The sequence below is a fragment of the Schistocerca serialis genome, chromosome 3, assembly GCF_023864345.2.
Source record: "Schistocerca serialis cubense isolate TAMUIC-IGC-003099 chromosome 3, iqSchSeri2.2, whole genome shotgun sequence".
NCBI lineage: Eukaryota > Metazoa > Arthropoda > Insecta > Orthoptera > Acrididae > Schistocerca > Schistocerca serialis.
This window is the reverse complement of record NC_064640.1, coordinates 1,028,333,450-1,028,348,479: the sequence shown is the minus strand read 5'-3', so window position 1 is coordinate 1,028,348,479 and position 15,030 is coordinate 1,028,333,450. Positions and strand designations below refer to the sequence as shown.

The window sequence follows — 15,030 nt, the reverse complement described above, 5'->3', positions numbered from 1 at the left end:
ATTAGAAACATTTGAGCATTTTATTAATACCTTTTTCTTTGATCTCTTCTGAGGTGGAGGGGCAACTGTTTCTGGTGTCTCAACATCTTGCTCCTCGGTGTTTGAGTCTTTTGACTGCACCTCATCCTGAAATAAAAAACACTGATTAAAATAACTTGTTCAAAGTTTGGTGCTTTGTGAATTGGAATTTCGAGGTGTGTGAAGAAGTCTGTGAAATAGTGATAACTGTAGACCTCTATACTACATCCATAATCGATTTGCATAGATACGGAACAACGTGTAACCTTCAAGATAACTGAATAACTAAATGTACGATCTCCTGTTGGCTGTAAAAATAACGACGTTTGGAAGTGGTGAAATTTCCGGCACTGAAATGACAGAATAAATACTACTAGGAGATTTCCAGGACATTACCTACTATGCCAATGCCTTAACTTCTACGGATGCGTTGCAGGCAGGGAAAGGTCAAGCTTCAGACTGTAAGATTGTGTTTTGAGCAACCCAGTGCTTCGCGGGCGAGTTTAAGTTACAAGCAGCTTAGGTTTTCGAAAACTAATAGTGCGCAGTCATCTTCGACCGACACTGACGATACTGCTACAAATACCAGTCCACGGCAGGGGAAAAGTTTTACACTGCGAATTCCTGTTCCCAAATTTGTTCAGTGCGGCAGACATTGAGCGAGAAATTACTGCAGCATCGCAAGACCACAGCACAATTAATGCATCCGCTCGTGTAATATCAGCATTGCACACTGCTAGAGATAAACCCTCAGAAAGCGTCAATTGAAAAGAAAAGACAGAACCTTAAAGCCACGAGGAGTTGTTCAGGGATACCCTCTGAGTATTTTGGAGTAAGCGGCTCAGTCCCCGGCGACTCGTTACGGAGTAATAATGTAATTACGATTTATTCGGATTGTTACCGCAATCACCCTCTGTTTCTGTGAAGAAGCCTATAATATTCATTATCCAAAACGTACGCCCCACAACACAGAATAAAGCAACTACTGTGATGCGGGAACAGCCCAACGTAACGTCGCTGTGCCCTTCCGTTGCATTCAGTCGTCCAAATGGCTCTGAGCACTATGGGACTTAACATCTATGGTCATCAGTCCCCTAGAACTTAGAACTACTTAAACCTAACTAACCTAAGGACATCACACAACACCCAGGCATCATGTGCATTCAGTGAATCCACACACGAGGTACATACCGGCCAACACTTCAGTGGTAAACCTATCCACAGTACTGCTTTATATCACCGTTAACGCAAACCTAGCACTGGCTGAAAAACAAACACGGAACAGAAGTGAATGCGAGCTTGAGGAGAAATCAACAACAGGTACTGTGTGCCACAGCGCGTACTGTCCACATTTCAGTGCAGTACAGATAAAAAGGTAACTGGGGCAACAAACCAAACAAAATGCAGTAACTCTGTCACGAGCCACTGGAGACCATGCGTCCCTTATACCAAAATACTCAGAAGGTAACCCCGAACAACTTCTGAAACTTTGTCGGTGGTTTTCTGGTTCACCTTGTATACAGATGAACCGAAGAGCCTCCCTGCCGCTACCCTAACTGTCGACGCATTTCACCGAGGTGAAAGAACCTGCCAAAGAAAATTCTCAATGATAAATTGCTCCCATCCTTCAGAGGTTTGTGAACAGACTGAAAACTCGCGTAAAGGACATAAAATTCGTAGCACATAAGACCATTAAGCATAAGCGTAATAGTGTCACTCCAGCACTATCGTCCTCACCACTCACGTAGTTTTTGTGGTTATCCACTTACTGCCTAATATCGCCGTGCGATTGGTGGATCTGTCAGCAATTGCGTAAGTACTTCTCAAACAATCTGACGGTGTTTGGTGGAGGGCACTTCTGTATCTGGCAAGTTGGAGTCTCCTCCCATTACAACACCGTGACCGGGAAACTTATGGGTGAAATTCTGCAAGTTCTCTCTGAAGCGCTCTACCACTACAGCCTCTCATGTGGGTGGTGTATAAAAGCACCCGATTACAATTTTTTGTCCCTCTGTGATGCTTAACTTCAACAATAATTCACACTCGCAATCCGTGATAACCTCGCTACGTACTACCCAATTCTTTATTGCAATAAATACGCCGCCGGCCGCTGGTGGCCTCTCGGTTCTAGGCGCTTCAGTCTGGAACCGCGCGACCGCTACGGTCGCAGGTTCGAATCCTGCCTCGGTCATGGATGTGTGTGATGTCCTTAGGTTAGTTAGGTTTAAGTAGTTCTAAGTTCTAGGGGACTGATGACCTGAGACGTTAAGTCCCATAATGCTCAGAGCCATTTGAACCATTTTGATCAATAAATACGCCATCGCCATTGGCGGCTAACATATCCTTGCAATAAATATTCCAGTCCCAATATTTCAACCAACTTTCTATTCATAATACTATCTGGGCATTATAACCTTAAACCTTCAACAAGCGATACCAATTCTAGGATCTTACTGTGGATGCTCCTGCAGTTTACTGATATCACATTAACCTTTACTATTTCAGATATGCGAGGACGAGCACTCTCTGAGAACAATGTGACTGTTGTATCTTCGATTTCGGCAGGCAATTCATCTCTGATCCCAAGGGAGGTTGGGGGGTCTTCTAACCTAAAAAAGCCCTATGTGCACACAACACGTACTCTGCTACCTTGCGTGTAGTGCAAGCGTGATTTATTACGAGGAACGCTACATCTCTCCACCCCATAGCGAAGACTGAGAAATTCGCTTCCGATACTGTCGTAGAATCGTCTGAGTCTTTGGTTCAGACCTTCCACTCTACTCTAAACAAGAGGAGCGTGGTAGACCCTGAGTCCGATGCTACAAATAGTGAGCTTAGCCTGCACCCCGCGCACGACGCTAGCTGTCTTCGCCGAATCAGCCATCCGCCTGTGGGAACTGAGGATGGCCTCAGAACCCACGCGGCAGGCGTAATTCCTGCCGACATGTGCCCGTCGAGACCTTCCGGCTAACATACCGACTGCACACTTGGCACTCTTTCCCGACTTGCCTGCTCTTTCCCTGGAGTGCTCCATTTCTCGCCTAACGTTGGAGCTCCCAATGATTAGCACGCCCTCTCTCTGCACTTGTCCGGCCACTGGCCCAATAGGAGAAGCGTCCCGTGCTGGGGAGAAGCGTCCCGTGCTTGCTCAAAAATAGTACCTATTCTTAAGACGTAAGGAGGCATCCATGCGTTCAGTTCCCACTGTCGCCTTCCGCCAAGTGATATGGGAACCCACCATCCGTCACTGACTCTCGAGTAAAGACAGACCGGTCAGATGTTGCGTAACGGAAATGGCAGAGACAACCGGTTCACCAGCAAATTCCAACGGCACCAAAGGTTTCGCAGGTCTCGTCTCTGACTTCCCGATGTCGCACGGAACTTTGAGCAGCAGCCAGAAGCCTGTTGACAGCGGCCAACGCAGCTTGCAGGTATTTACGGACGGTGGCCAATTCTCCTTTTGTCCGCTAACGACAAGAACAGTCCCTATCCATATGGCACTGCGTAGAAAACGGTATGAAATTAGAAAAATACGAACAAAGCACCCTGGACTAACTGAGAAAGAACAAGCTGATTCCCGCAAAAGGGAATATTATTCCACTGTGACGTTGCTGAATTTGGGATGGACGCAAAATATAAACGAGAAGAATAAACACTAAAATCTACTCTGTAGCGTTCTCACTATAACGTAAGATCCTAAGATCCGCAAGCTCCTGAAACAGAATTGAATTTCTCTCCTGACAACAGATTTGTCAACAGATACTTTTCAATAGAGTCGGCTTCCATAAAGGCTACTGCAGGAAATAAATGCCCGAGCTCTTAATATAAACAAACAGTAGTCAATTAGTTAAAAACGCAGGTATCATTCACATGTTGTCAGAAGCTCGTAAAAAAAAAAAAAGACTGAACGAAACTAAACGCTGTGTATTAACACAGACAGTTGGCGCTACCGCTTTTCCCGCCTGGGTGGCAGACACTGGACAGACTAACACTGAGTGGCTCGGAGAACAGAGTCCTAGGGTACAAATACATAGCAGAGGACAGGAAACACAGTACCAACCTGACTACAGCAGACGCTGAAAACGACCACCATTCATCGCTTGGCACTTTTTGGGCCTGGTCAGTAAGTTGCTGAAGGCTGATCGAAGCCGGTCTGCTGGATTTGCTGCAATCTCATTCGAAATGTTCTGCTGGAGTTCTTGAAGAGTATGAGGGCTGTTGCGATGCATCTTAGACTTGAGGGCACAAATGAATCGCGCACTGACAGATCATGTGACCTGGGTGGCCAGCTGGGGCCGCGACCAGACTCACGTCTGCTAACAACTCTGTCGGGCATGAAGATTGTGTCAATGTGCTCCGATTTTCGGTCGGCTGTATGGGCAGTGGCTCCATCCAATTCGAAGTCACTGTAGGTCTTTTTCTGCTCCGTTAATGCTGCCACAGATTCATATCCAATCGTATCCATTCGTCCAGGCCACTTTTATTTGCCCCACCCAGTATATGCATATGATCCAATTGGCAGAGGCGGCTTCAGATAATTAAGCAACTCTCTTGTCCGTTCTTCCTCCAAAAATGGTTCAAATGCCTCTGAGCACTATGGGACTAAACTTCTGAGGTCATCAGTCCCCAAAAACTTAGAAGTACTTAAACCTAGATAACCAAAAGACACCACAAACATCCAGGACCGAGGCAGGATTCGAACCTGCGGCCGTAGCGGTCGCGCGGTTCCAGACTGTAGCGCCTAGAACCGCTCGGCCACCCCGGCCCTCAGTTCTTCCTCCAAGAAAATTTTAATGTGCCGTTCAAACTCTCTTGGGGTTCACAAACACCAGCCCCAGGGGCCGAGAATTTTTCTCTTTTCAGAAAACATATACATCATGCATACAGAACTCGGCAACAATGTCTTTCTCATCCAGACCATAACATTTATTGGCCTGCCCCTGCATACACTGCTCAGTGGCGAGATGATACAAATGCCCATTCTAGCGACTAATTGGGTAAGTACCGGTCTGCTTTCGGAAATAGCACTTTCTGAAGGGAAACATACTAAATGGGTGCTCAACAAATTAAAATGGACGCTTTACAGTCAGCTAGCTGTATTTGAATACCCAGACAGCACCCAAGACTGGATGGACCACATCATAACAGTTATCCACTACGCTGCTGAAGTTTCCATTCCACAGATCTCAAGACAGCAAAAGAGGCAGCCTGTCCCCTGTCGGAATAACTAATGCCGTTCACGGACAGGTGGGCGACGCTGCGAAGGTTCACGTCCAAACCATCAGGACAGAATCTAGCAGCCTTTCGGATAGCGAGGGCAAAGGTTAGGTGTATAATTAAAGTAGAAAGAGGTTTGGTTCGGCTTTCTAATTTCGGTTGAGATCCTAAGAATATGGGAGTCAATTAGAAGGACTCCATGAAGAAAAAGTACACGTGCAGTAACTGTCGTATAGTGAACCCATATCACATCGCAAAACCTAATTACATAGACAATGGCAAAATACTAATATAACGTAATTATAGTGCACGTCAAGAACCAACATTCAAACAACATCGGGAAGGTACGGAAAGGCGACCGCGCGGCGATAGTTATAAAACAGTTATAAAAGCTATAAATCTGATCAGTTATATAATATGTGATCGACCCTGTTTTCTGCATAGTGTTTATTATTACAGTCTATCTGTCCAAACACGTAGATGGTAAAAACATAATCTTTGTATTTGATTTAATTCTGACGATTCAGTGACCCAAGTCTTACGTCTTAGCAACTGAAATATTTAGCTATGTACTCAGAACTCTATGTAAAACGTATGTAAGTAAACAGTGTAGTAGTAACAGACCAGCAAAGTTCGAGCAGCTGACTTACTTCAGGGGAAAATTTACAGCCATCAGCTACGTAATAACAATGAGAGCAACTGTAGGAACGTTATTTCCTTGGTTAGAACTATTGCCAAGCCACGCGTGCTAATATTCTGCCATGAACGCTCACACTTCTCAATGTGGAAGCCCAGACGGATGTTTCTGCATGGGAGCCGGGTTAAATTATCATAGTGCAGACTTCGGACGAACACATGTCGTGATAAATTTCACACGGGAACGTCCAGGAGAGTACAACGTACCATCGTAGCAACAAATAGCCTGTACTAGTCGAGGAGGCAGCATCCCTAGATGCTTATAGTAACTCATGTAATCATCCGTCCAAAAAGCTGTAGTACATCCAATACAGGTCACTACTTATACGTCAATTAGTATACCTTTCTCACCTTCGTTGCTGAAGTAGATGCAGCAATAGCAGCAGCCCACATAATCTCTTGCTGCTCACTTTCATCAGCTGAACGTTTCAATCCTCTTGTCTTTGACCTCTTTTTATGTGGTTTAGAAGCTTTTCCACGTCCCCCAACGTTCTTCTTAGCTTTCTTGCGTTTTGTTTCTCCCAGTTGTTCCTGAAAGAAAACAACTATGTTGATTAAATAACTCTTCGAAAGGTTGGTGACCACAATATTGACTTTGGAAGTCTCCAAAGAAGTCTCTACATCCGTATTAAGGTAATGTGTATCTACGTCAGTGTGTCACACTCATCGAGAGAACTAGGCAAATAAATGTAAGAAGGGAAACGTGTGTCCTGGTAATGGCAAATATGTCAAGATGTAAGCACAACCCGCCCGGATAGCTGCGCACGCTACCTTCCGGGATTCGGGGAGGCGCACCGGCTCCGGATCGAACCCGCTCGGCGGATTAACGACGAGGGCTGGTGTGCCGACCAGCATGGATGTGGTTTTTAGACGGTTTTCTTCATCCTACTCGGTGAATACCGGCGGGTACCCACGTCCCGTCTCAGTTGCACGTTTCGCAAACATTTCGAAAAACGCTCTCGCACTTTTACGTGGGACATACACGTATTCTGTACCGGCGCGGGAGGAAGGGAGGAAGGGATGGAGGGAGGGAGGGGGAGGGGGGTTCGTGGAAGGGTGGCGACAGGAAGACCTCCGGTCACCCTCTACCAGTTACACTGACAAATTCAGAATGACATACTGACGCCGTGAAGACACGGGATAAGGCCAGGAGCAAGAAGAAAAGAAGAAGGCAAACAGAAAAGCACGCGTGCAGTATTTCTGAAGTATCCTGGGATTTGTGTAAAAGCGACATCTGGAGTGAGATGGATTTCTGGTAAGAAATTTACAGCATAAGCTTGGCACTGACATCTTCAGATGGTTAGAGTGCCTAGCCAGCTTCTGCCGCGGCAGTTCCGTCGTAATGAGTTGTCGGAGATCAGGTAACTGTAGCGCTTCATTGGACGTGTTACAGGTAGTGGGCTAGCTTTCGGGTTGTTACAGTTCGTTCCAAGAATGGCTCAGCGTAACAAGAGTTTCGAGCAGCCTATAGGCAAAGAAAACGTATGAGGTCCGATACAGTCGTTTTTGGTACCAGTCGATATTGTTCGTGACCCTACTCGGTAAACACTGATGGATATTTCACGTTTAAAAGATATAACGAGGAGTTGGTACAGACAGAGCTAATGTTTTATTATTTGTCCTGGCCATACATCTCAGCAGAATAAAGTTAATCCCTATAGCGCCCCAATTTTCCAAGAAACTCCTGGTACACATGACTTACCACAGACTGTGTAACGAATCTTTTAGAAAGCCGGTAGAGAGGTGAATAATTCGATCTACAGCTCTATTTGGAAACTAATATTATGTGCATTAATTGGGATGAGAGCGTGGTACGCACTGACGGCCGGTATCACAACCAGCTTTTCCAGAAGACGTTTAGACACTCAAAACCTTATGACATCTCAGATATTCCATTTGTCGTTAAGTTTAGGAAATGAGGTGGATTTGTTTAGTGGGGCAATGGGAGGAATTTCTACCCGAAATAAATATCTCTGTACAGTTTTATGGGAGCTTCAACTTTGAACAGTACCTTGTGGGTTTCCGTGGACGTTATGGGAATCTCGCTCGTCATTGGTTCCCAAGAAAACTTGATAATCTAGTGGTTACAGCGGGCGGTAACTAAGACTGGAGCCCCCCCTCTTATGGGACTCACCACTCTTTGGCGGGTTCGTGCTTGGCTACCAAGGGGCCCCAGCCTTTGCAGCGTTTTTTCCCTTCCGCACTGCATGTCTATCCTCTTGCTATTCTTTTTCCCCTCCCTTGGGGAACATGTCTAGGATGTTATTGGGAAAGTTCTGGCGCTGATGTAAGAACGGTCGCACCTTTGTTTTTCGCTCCCTTTTCCTTTCTTCGTTTCCCTTTTCCTCTCGTTTCTCCGCTTCGGCATTTAAGGTTCCTCTTTTTCCTCTTCCTTACTGTGCGCTCCTGAAAGCCGGCTCACGCGTCTGACGCGTAACAGTTGATTGGGTAACGCGTAATTCCCAGCCCCGGGTCGACTTGTAGGGTTCGCACATACCCCCTGGTACAGGCCAGGCCCAAGGAGGGGTCATTGCCTGAGCTGCAACCTTCCCAAATTGTCGATTGGTGTCTGTCAGATTTTCGGGAGGTGTGAACAATCACCTAAGGCAGATGTGCCCCCTTGTGAAGGGAGCCCCCAGTTGGAAAGGGCGCACCATCGGAGACGCTGGCTATCATGGCGATTTTCTCGCAATGAGTCAATCATCTTCCAAATAAATGTCTACAAAACGTAAACTTAATGAGGCTAATGATTCAAAAACCCTTCCCGCTGCACCACAGTTCCTCGTGGTCTCACGTAATGAAGACGGTCAGACCTTTGTCACGGTAAATCCGTTTATTATTCAGAAGGCTGTATATTCTTATATAAACAATATCAGTTGCTGTCGCTGCATAAAAATGTTAAAAATCATGAGATTCAGAAAGGTGTTGATGCAATTGCTGGTCCTGTGAAATCCTGCTCTCGTTTACAGAATGGCACTTTGCTTTTGGAGACTGCTTCTGATTCTCAAGCACAAAAACTGCTTGCTGCCTCGCTTCTCCACGGCTACCCTGCTTGTGTTGAGGCCCATAGGACTTTGAATTCTTCCCGTGATGTAATTTACACCAGGCTGCTCGATGGTCTTACCTCTCAGATCAGGGTGTCATTGCCGTCCATTGTGCAATGAAAAAGGTAAATTCCTCCTTAGTGCCCACCCGCACTCTTTGCTTCACCTTTGATAGAGTGGTGCTGCCGCAAGATCAAAGCAGGCTATGAAATTATCACAGTACATTCCAAACCCAATGTGCTGCTACCAGTGTCATCGTTCCAACCACACTAGAATGTCTTGTCGACATCCAGAAAAATGTGTAACCTGTAGTCGGGATTCACACGAGGGCGATTGTCTGCCTCCTCCTCCCCGCTGTATCAACTGCAATGGCGGCCATACCGCCTGCTCTCAGGATTATCCCGTGTATCTTGATGATCGGGCTGTCCAAGAGATTTGGGTAAAGGAAGAAGTGCCTTACCCAGTAGCTCGCAAGTTACTGGCTAGTCGCAAACCCTGTGTTCTCCCGTCTGGCACCTAGAGTCTTGATGTTGTTACCCCACGCTCCATGAAGGACATGGCCACGCAGACATGCGTCCTCAAATTCAGCTCTAAGGTTGTGAAACTGCCCAGTGTCAAGGTAGGATTTCCATCCCCCCGTCCCACTGTGCAAAAAACCGTCAAACTCTCGCCTCAAGAGGCGAAGCCACCAGCTACACAACGAGTAGGCAGGAAAGGACTTCACCTGTTCCCCCCAGCCAAACAACACCCTTGTCTTCCTCTAACCAGAAAGGCTCGAAGAAGTCTACCAAAGGCAAACGGTCTTCTCCTTCGCCACCTGGAAGATCCTGTCCGACGGTGTCGCCACGTGGTTCCTTAGCCCGGCTGGCCTCTGTCTCGCCGGTGCGCACCGCCAACCGTTTTTCAGTGTTGGACTCCACGGACTGCCTGCAGAAGCAAGCCGATGCTTCTGTGGACTGGAGCAGGATCCTCCTGCTTCTGTGCTCTGTAGTAGCGACTCTACACCGGCTGTCACTCGGCGGCCGCCGAGTTGACACCCCTATCTCTTGCTCCCCATGACTGTCCTCCAGTTGAACGTTCGTGGCGTGCGGTTCCACAAAGAGGATTTGCAGCTGCTTTTAGCATCGCACTATGCCCTTGTACTCTGCCTTCAGGAAACGAAATTGCGCCCTCACGACCGCCTTGACCTTTCACATTACTTACCGATTTGTTTTGACTGTTTCGCTGAGGTCGGCATTACATCTCATGCGGGCGTCATACTGCTCATATGGGATGACATTTATTGTCAACCCATCCCCCTGACCACCCATATTCAAGCTGTTGCAGTTCGCCTTTTCCTTCCCCACCTGACTTTTTCCCTCTGTACCATTTATGTACCTCCGTCATTCGATGTCACCAGGGCAGATTTCCTTCAGCTTCTTCAATGCGTGTCATCCCCTTTGGGGTTCTCCCAGGACCTGTCAGAGCGGTGCCCTCTTGGCTGACATTCTTAACCAACTTAACCTCTTCTGCCTTAACACTGGAGCACCCATTTTCCTTTCCGACTCCTCGCACACCTATTCCCATTTGGACCTATCCTTTTGCACTGCCCAGCTTGTCCATCGTCTTGAGTGGTCCGTTCTTTCTGACACCTACTCGGGCGACCATTTCCCGTGTGCTCTCCATTTGCTGACTCCTACCCCATCCGCGTGCACGCCTAAATAGCAGCTTACTAAGGCCGACTGGCAACTTGACTCCTCCCTGGCGACCTTCGACGAACAAGATTTCCGCAGTTGTCCTGACCCGGTAGACTATCTCACCAACGTTGTCCTTACTGCTGCAGAACGTTCCATTCCTCGCACTCCCTCTTTACCACGTCGTGTCCCAGTCCTGTGGTGGTCTGAGGCACGCCGCGATGCAATTCGCGTGCTCTCCGCGTTTTTAACCGTCATCCTACGATGGCAAGCTGCATTCATTATAAACAGATGCGTGCAAAGTGTCGTCGTGTTCTTCGGGATAGCAAACGAGCTAGATGGAATTCATTCACTAGTTCTTTTAAGAGTTCCACCCCTTCCTCTGTCGTGTGGGCCAACCTCCGATGGCTCTCTGGGACCAAGATCCATTCCCCAATTTCCGGCCTCACAGTAGCAGACGATGTTCCTATTGCTATCTCCAACGCCTTGGGCTACAATTTTCCGGAAATTTCGAGCTCCTCCCACTATCATCCTGCCTTCCTCCATCGGAAACGAGCGGAGGAGGCTCGGGCGATACCCTTATCTTCCCGAATCGTGAGTGCTGGAATGCCGCCCTTACTATGAGGGAGCTCGATCATGCTCTCAGTTCATCCCGATCCTCCGCCCCAGGGACGGACGCCACCCACATTGAAATGTTGCAGCACCTTTCTCTTGCGGGCAAGCACTTTCTGCTTGACACGTACAACCGCATCTAGGCAGAGAGCACATTTCCCGGACACTAGCGTTAAGCCACCGTCATACCCATACCTAAGCCCGGTCAGGACAAAAACCTTCCTTGTAGCCACTGCCCCATCTCTCTTAGCAGTTGCGTTTGCTAGGTGGCGGGAAGTACGATTGATGCCGGGCTGGTCTGATGGCTCGAGTCTTGCAATTTACTGATTTACTGCACAGTGAGGATTTGGAGTACGGAGTTGTGCAGTTGCCCATCTCGTTACTTTGTCCAACCATATCACGAATGGTTTTCTGCGGAAACCCCACGCTGTGGCCGTATTTTTCGATTTGGAGAAGGCCTACGACACCTACTGGAGAACTGGTATCCTCCGTACTCTTTACAGGTGGGGGCTTCCGTGGCCGCCTGCCCTGTTTCCTTCAGGCATTTTTACAAGATCGAGTTTTCGAGGTGCATGTGGGCTCTGCCTTGTCGGACACTTTTATCCAGGAAAACGGTGTGCAACGTGGATTCGTCCTGAGCGTCGTCCTCTTTGCTATCGCCATTAACACTATCAAGGCGTGTCCCCCACCGGCCATCTCCAGCTCCCTTTTTGTTGACGATTTTGCCATTTATTGCAGTTCTCCACGGACCTCCCTCACTGACCGGCGTCTTCAGCGGCGTCTTGATCGTCTTTACTCGTGGAGCATCGACAATGGCTTTCGCTTTTCCACTGAAAAAACCGTTTGTATGAATTTCTGGCGAGGCAAGTGGTTTCTCCCACCATCTTTACATCTTGGGCCTGTTGCCCTTCCGTTAGTTGGAAATACGACATTCCTGGGGCTCATGCTCGATAGGAAACTCTCTCGGTCCTTCCATGTATGTTACCTGGCAGCCCGCTGTACGCAGTTCTTCAGTGTCCTCAACGGTACCTCCTGGGGTGCCGATCGAACCACCCTCCTCCGTTTGTACCGGTCCCTTGTCCGTTCGAAACTCGACTATGGGTGCTTTGTTTATGCGTCTGCACGTCCATCCCTCTTAAGCCGTCTCAACACTATCCACCATCGGCCTATCGCTTTCAAATTCACGACCTTCGCATGGAACTTCGCTGGCCGTGCGGTTAAAGGCGCTGCAGTCTGGAACCGCAAGACCGCGTAGGGTCGCAGGTTCGAATCCTGTCTCGGGCATGGATGTTTGTGATGTCTTTAGGTTAGTTAGGTTTAACTAGTTCTAAGTTCTAGGGGACTAATGACCTCAGCAGTTGAGTCCCATAGTGCTCAGAGCCATTTGAACCATTTTTTTGGAACTTCGCGATAGTACCTTTGTATACACTGATGGCTCTCGGACTGACTGTGGGGTCGGGTGTGCCTTCGTCATTGGCACCCGTGTCTTTCGATATCGGCTTCCAGCACACTCCTCAGTATTTACAGCCGAGCTCTTCGCCTTGTATCAGGCCACGGAGTACATCCGGCGATACAGCCTTTTCAGTTGTGTCCTCTGTTCAGACTTACTCAGTGCCCTTCAAAGTCTACGAGGTGCGACAATAAAGTAATGAGACTGATGTGGAAAGAAAATGTTGCTTACCGTTTAAGTCAAGTTTAGTGTTGCTTCCATGCTACGACGCGTCGCCGCTGTTATCCGTGCCGAAGTTGGACATACTGGCTATTAGGTAGGTGGACATAATGTTCTAGCTGATCGCTGTATATGATAGCATGCTATTGATACACACACGTAAGTCAACGTACGAAGGAACTGAAGGTGTTTCATAGCTCTGCTGTAAATTTATGCCATCGATGTACGTCCATAATTAAGCGCGTCTGTTTAAAACTATCCTCCTTGAGAACGGAATAGGGAACACAATGCCAATTTCAGAAGATATTTCCAGATGTCAGTCTTCGTTTCAGGATCAATGTGGCCAGTTAACAACTAATCGATTGTTTCATCCGCTTATTGTATTTATGGGAGATCAAGCTATTTATATGTAGTGCTTATCACCTGTGTCATAGATAAGCTGTTGATTTCGCAACCACTGAACGCGCTACGCATTGCAGTCCGTACGACTCGTTCAAGTCATAACAATACGGCAGCTGATTGTAGGAAGAAAAACTATTCGCTCCCTGATAATACAGCCCCCCCCCCCCAAATATCTGCGCTACAAGCCTTCTTCATCCGAGCAGGTATGAGCTATACATATCAAATAGATGAGTACGTGTGCGGAAGTTAATGCTTCTTTCTCACCATCAGTACTGTTTCTGATGTTTCAGCACCCAGCAAAGCCACTGGCTCCTGCAAATCGCTTTTAGCAGCAGAGCGCTTGATACGTTTTTTCACTGAGGTCTTTTCCAGTGTCTCCGTTTCGCCCTGAAATAGAACAAGTACATTAATTAAAATATATTATCCAAAGAATGATTTTAGAAACATATGACTATAGAGGTGAGGTTTTTCATACCTTTACCAATACGATATTTTCAAGTGGACTGATAATTGTTGGCTCTGGTTCGACAGCTTTCTTTCCTGCCTTGCCACCAGTCTTTCTCTTCTTTCCCTAAAAGAAAGCAACTACACGATTAAAATTGGTCGTTCAAAATGTGGTATTAGATACTTTTGTTTTTGGGCCAGCAATACAAAATATGTCCTTCAATGACATGATTATTTGTGAATAATAGCCAGCTACACTGCTATGTAAGTTGTTTATATTTTATCTCATTCACAATTAGCCCATTTCGGCGAACTTCCATCGTCAGGTGATCTGTAATTACATTGATAAGCGGTGGTCTTAATATAATGGTTTTGTAACTATGATCTAAAAATTTATAATATATCATTAAGTGTTTTACCTTATACGTAACATTGTTGCTGTCATGTCCTGTCTGTTTTGGAATTATTACTTTCTCCTAGGTGTACAGTGGAGATGTATAACGGATGTTACTTGTTTTCCATATATGCTACTCTTCTGACAGCTTGGATGACAGTTGGTTAGCAATGTTACATATTTACATAGTTACCATTATAAATAAGTGATGTGTGAAATTCAGTTGTTTATTATTATTATTTTTTCATACATGGTTGTTTCTAATTATCTTTTGGCCTAAAGTTAGTTTCAGTTTTGACATCTTTATTTTACGTTGTTAATTTTTCGTAATAGTTGTTGTTGTCGATGATTTATGTTGGTATTCTGTCTCTGTTTTATACCACTGATGTTGTTATCGCTGTTACTATGGATATGTGTTGTTTAGAATCACTAATATTGTTATTTTACCCGTTTTCCCGATTTATAATGTGAATAAAGGTTTCTATATACTTTTTGTGCTTTAGGTCGGTTTGTTCGTTCAGTAAATTTGTTGGGTTGCAATACGCTTGTGAATATATCTTTATTTCCACAAGGATGTACATCAATGTTCCCTTTTGCGTAATATGGAGGATTTCTAGTGCTTGGTTTATGGGTATTACATAGTGTTTCTCTGCTTTTAAATGCTGAAAAAATGTGGATGGGTTGTTTTCACTTTCTCTGGTGTGCTCTTTATATCTGATTTTGAAGTTTCTACCAGTTTGCCCTATGTAGAATTTGTGACATGTGTTGCATGAGATTTTGTAAATGCCGGAATTGTTGTGTGTGGGAATTTTCGAGCTGCCTTTGTGAATTTTGTGTTTGAGGCTGTATGTGTTTTGAAAT

At 46.3% G+C, this 15,030-nt stretch overlaps 2 protein-coding genes across 2 annotated transcripts in view; one reads left to right on the top strand and one right to left on the bottom strand.

The window, feature by feature from the left end:
• Window positions 1–15,030, top strand: part of LOC126471489 (polyhomeotic-proximal chromatin protein) — a 304,690-nt gene that overhangs the window by 86,940 nt on the left and 202,720 nt on the right. The gene's annotated exons all lie outside the window — the stretch shown is intronic.
• Window positions 1–15,030, bottom strand: part of LOC126471376 (nucleolar and coiled-body phosphoprotein 1-like) — a 157,397-nt gene that overhangs the window by 70,920 nt on the left and 71,447 nt on the right. The window contains exons 4-6 of the mRNA XM_050099498.1: window positions 13,596–13,718; window positions 6,283–6,462; window positions 31–126 (exon numbers count right to left, since the gene is read on the bottom strand). Of these exons, the coding sequence (XP_049955455.1) occupies window positions 31–126; window positions 6,283–6,462; window positions 13,596–13,718 (399 nt within the window). The remainder of the gene's footprint in view (window positions 1–30; window positions 127–6,282; window positions 6,463–13,595; window positions 13,719–15,030) is intronic.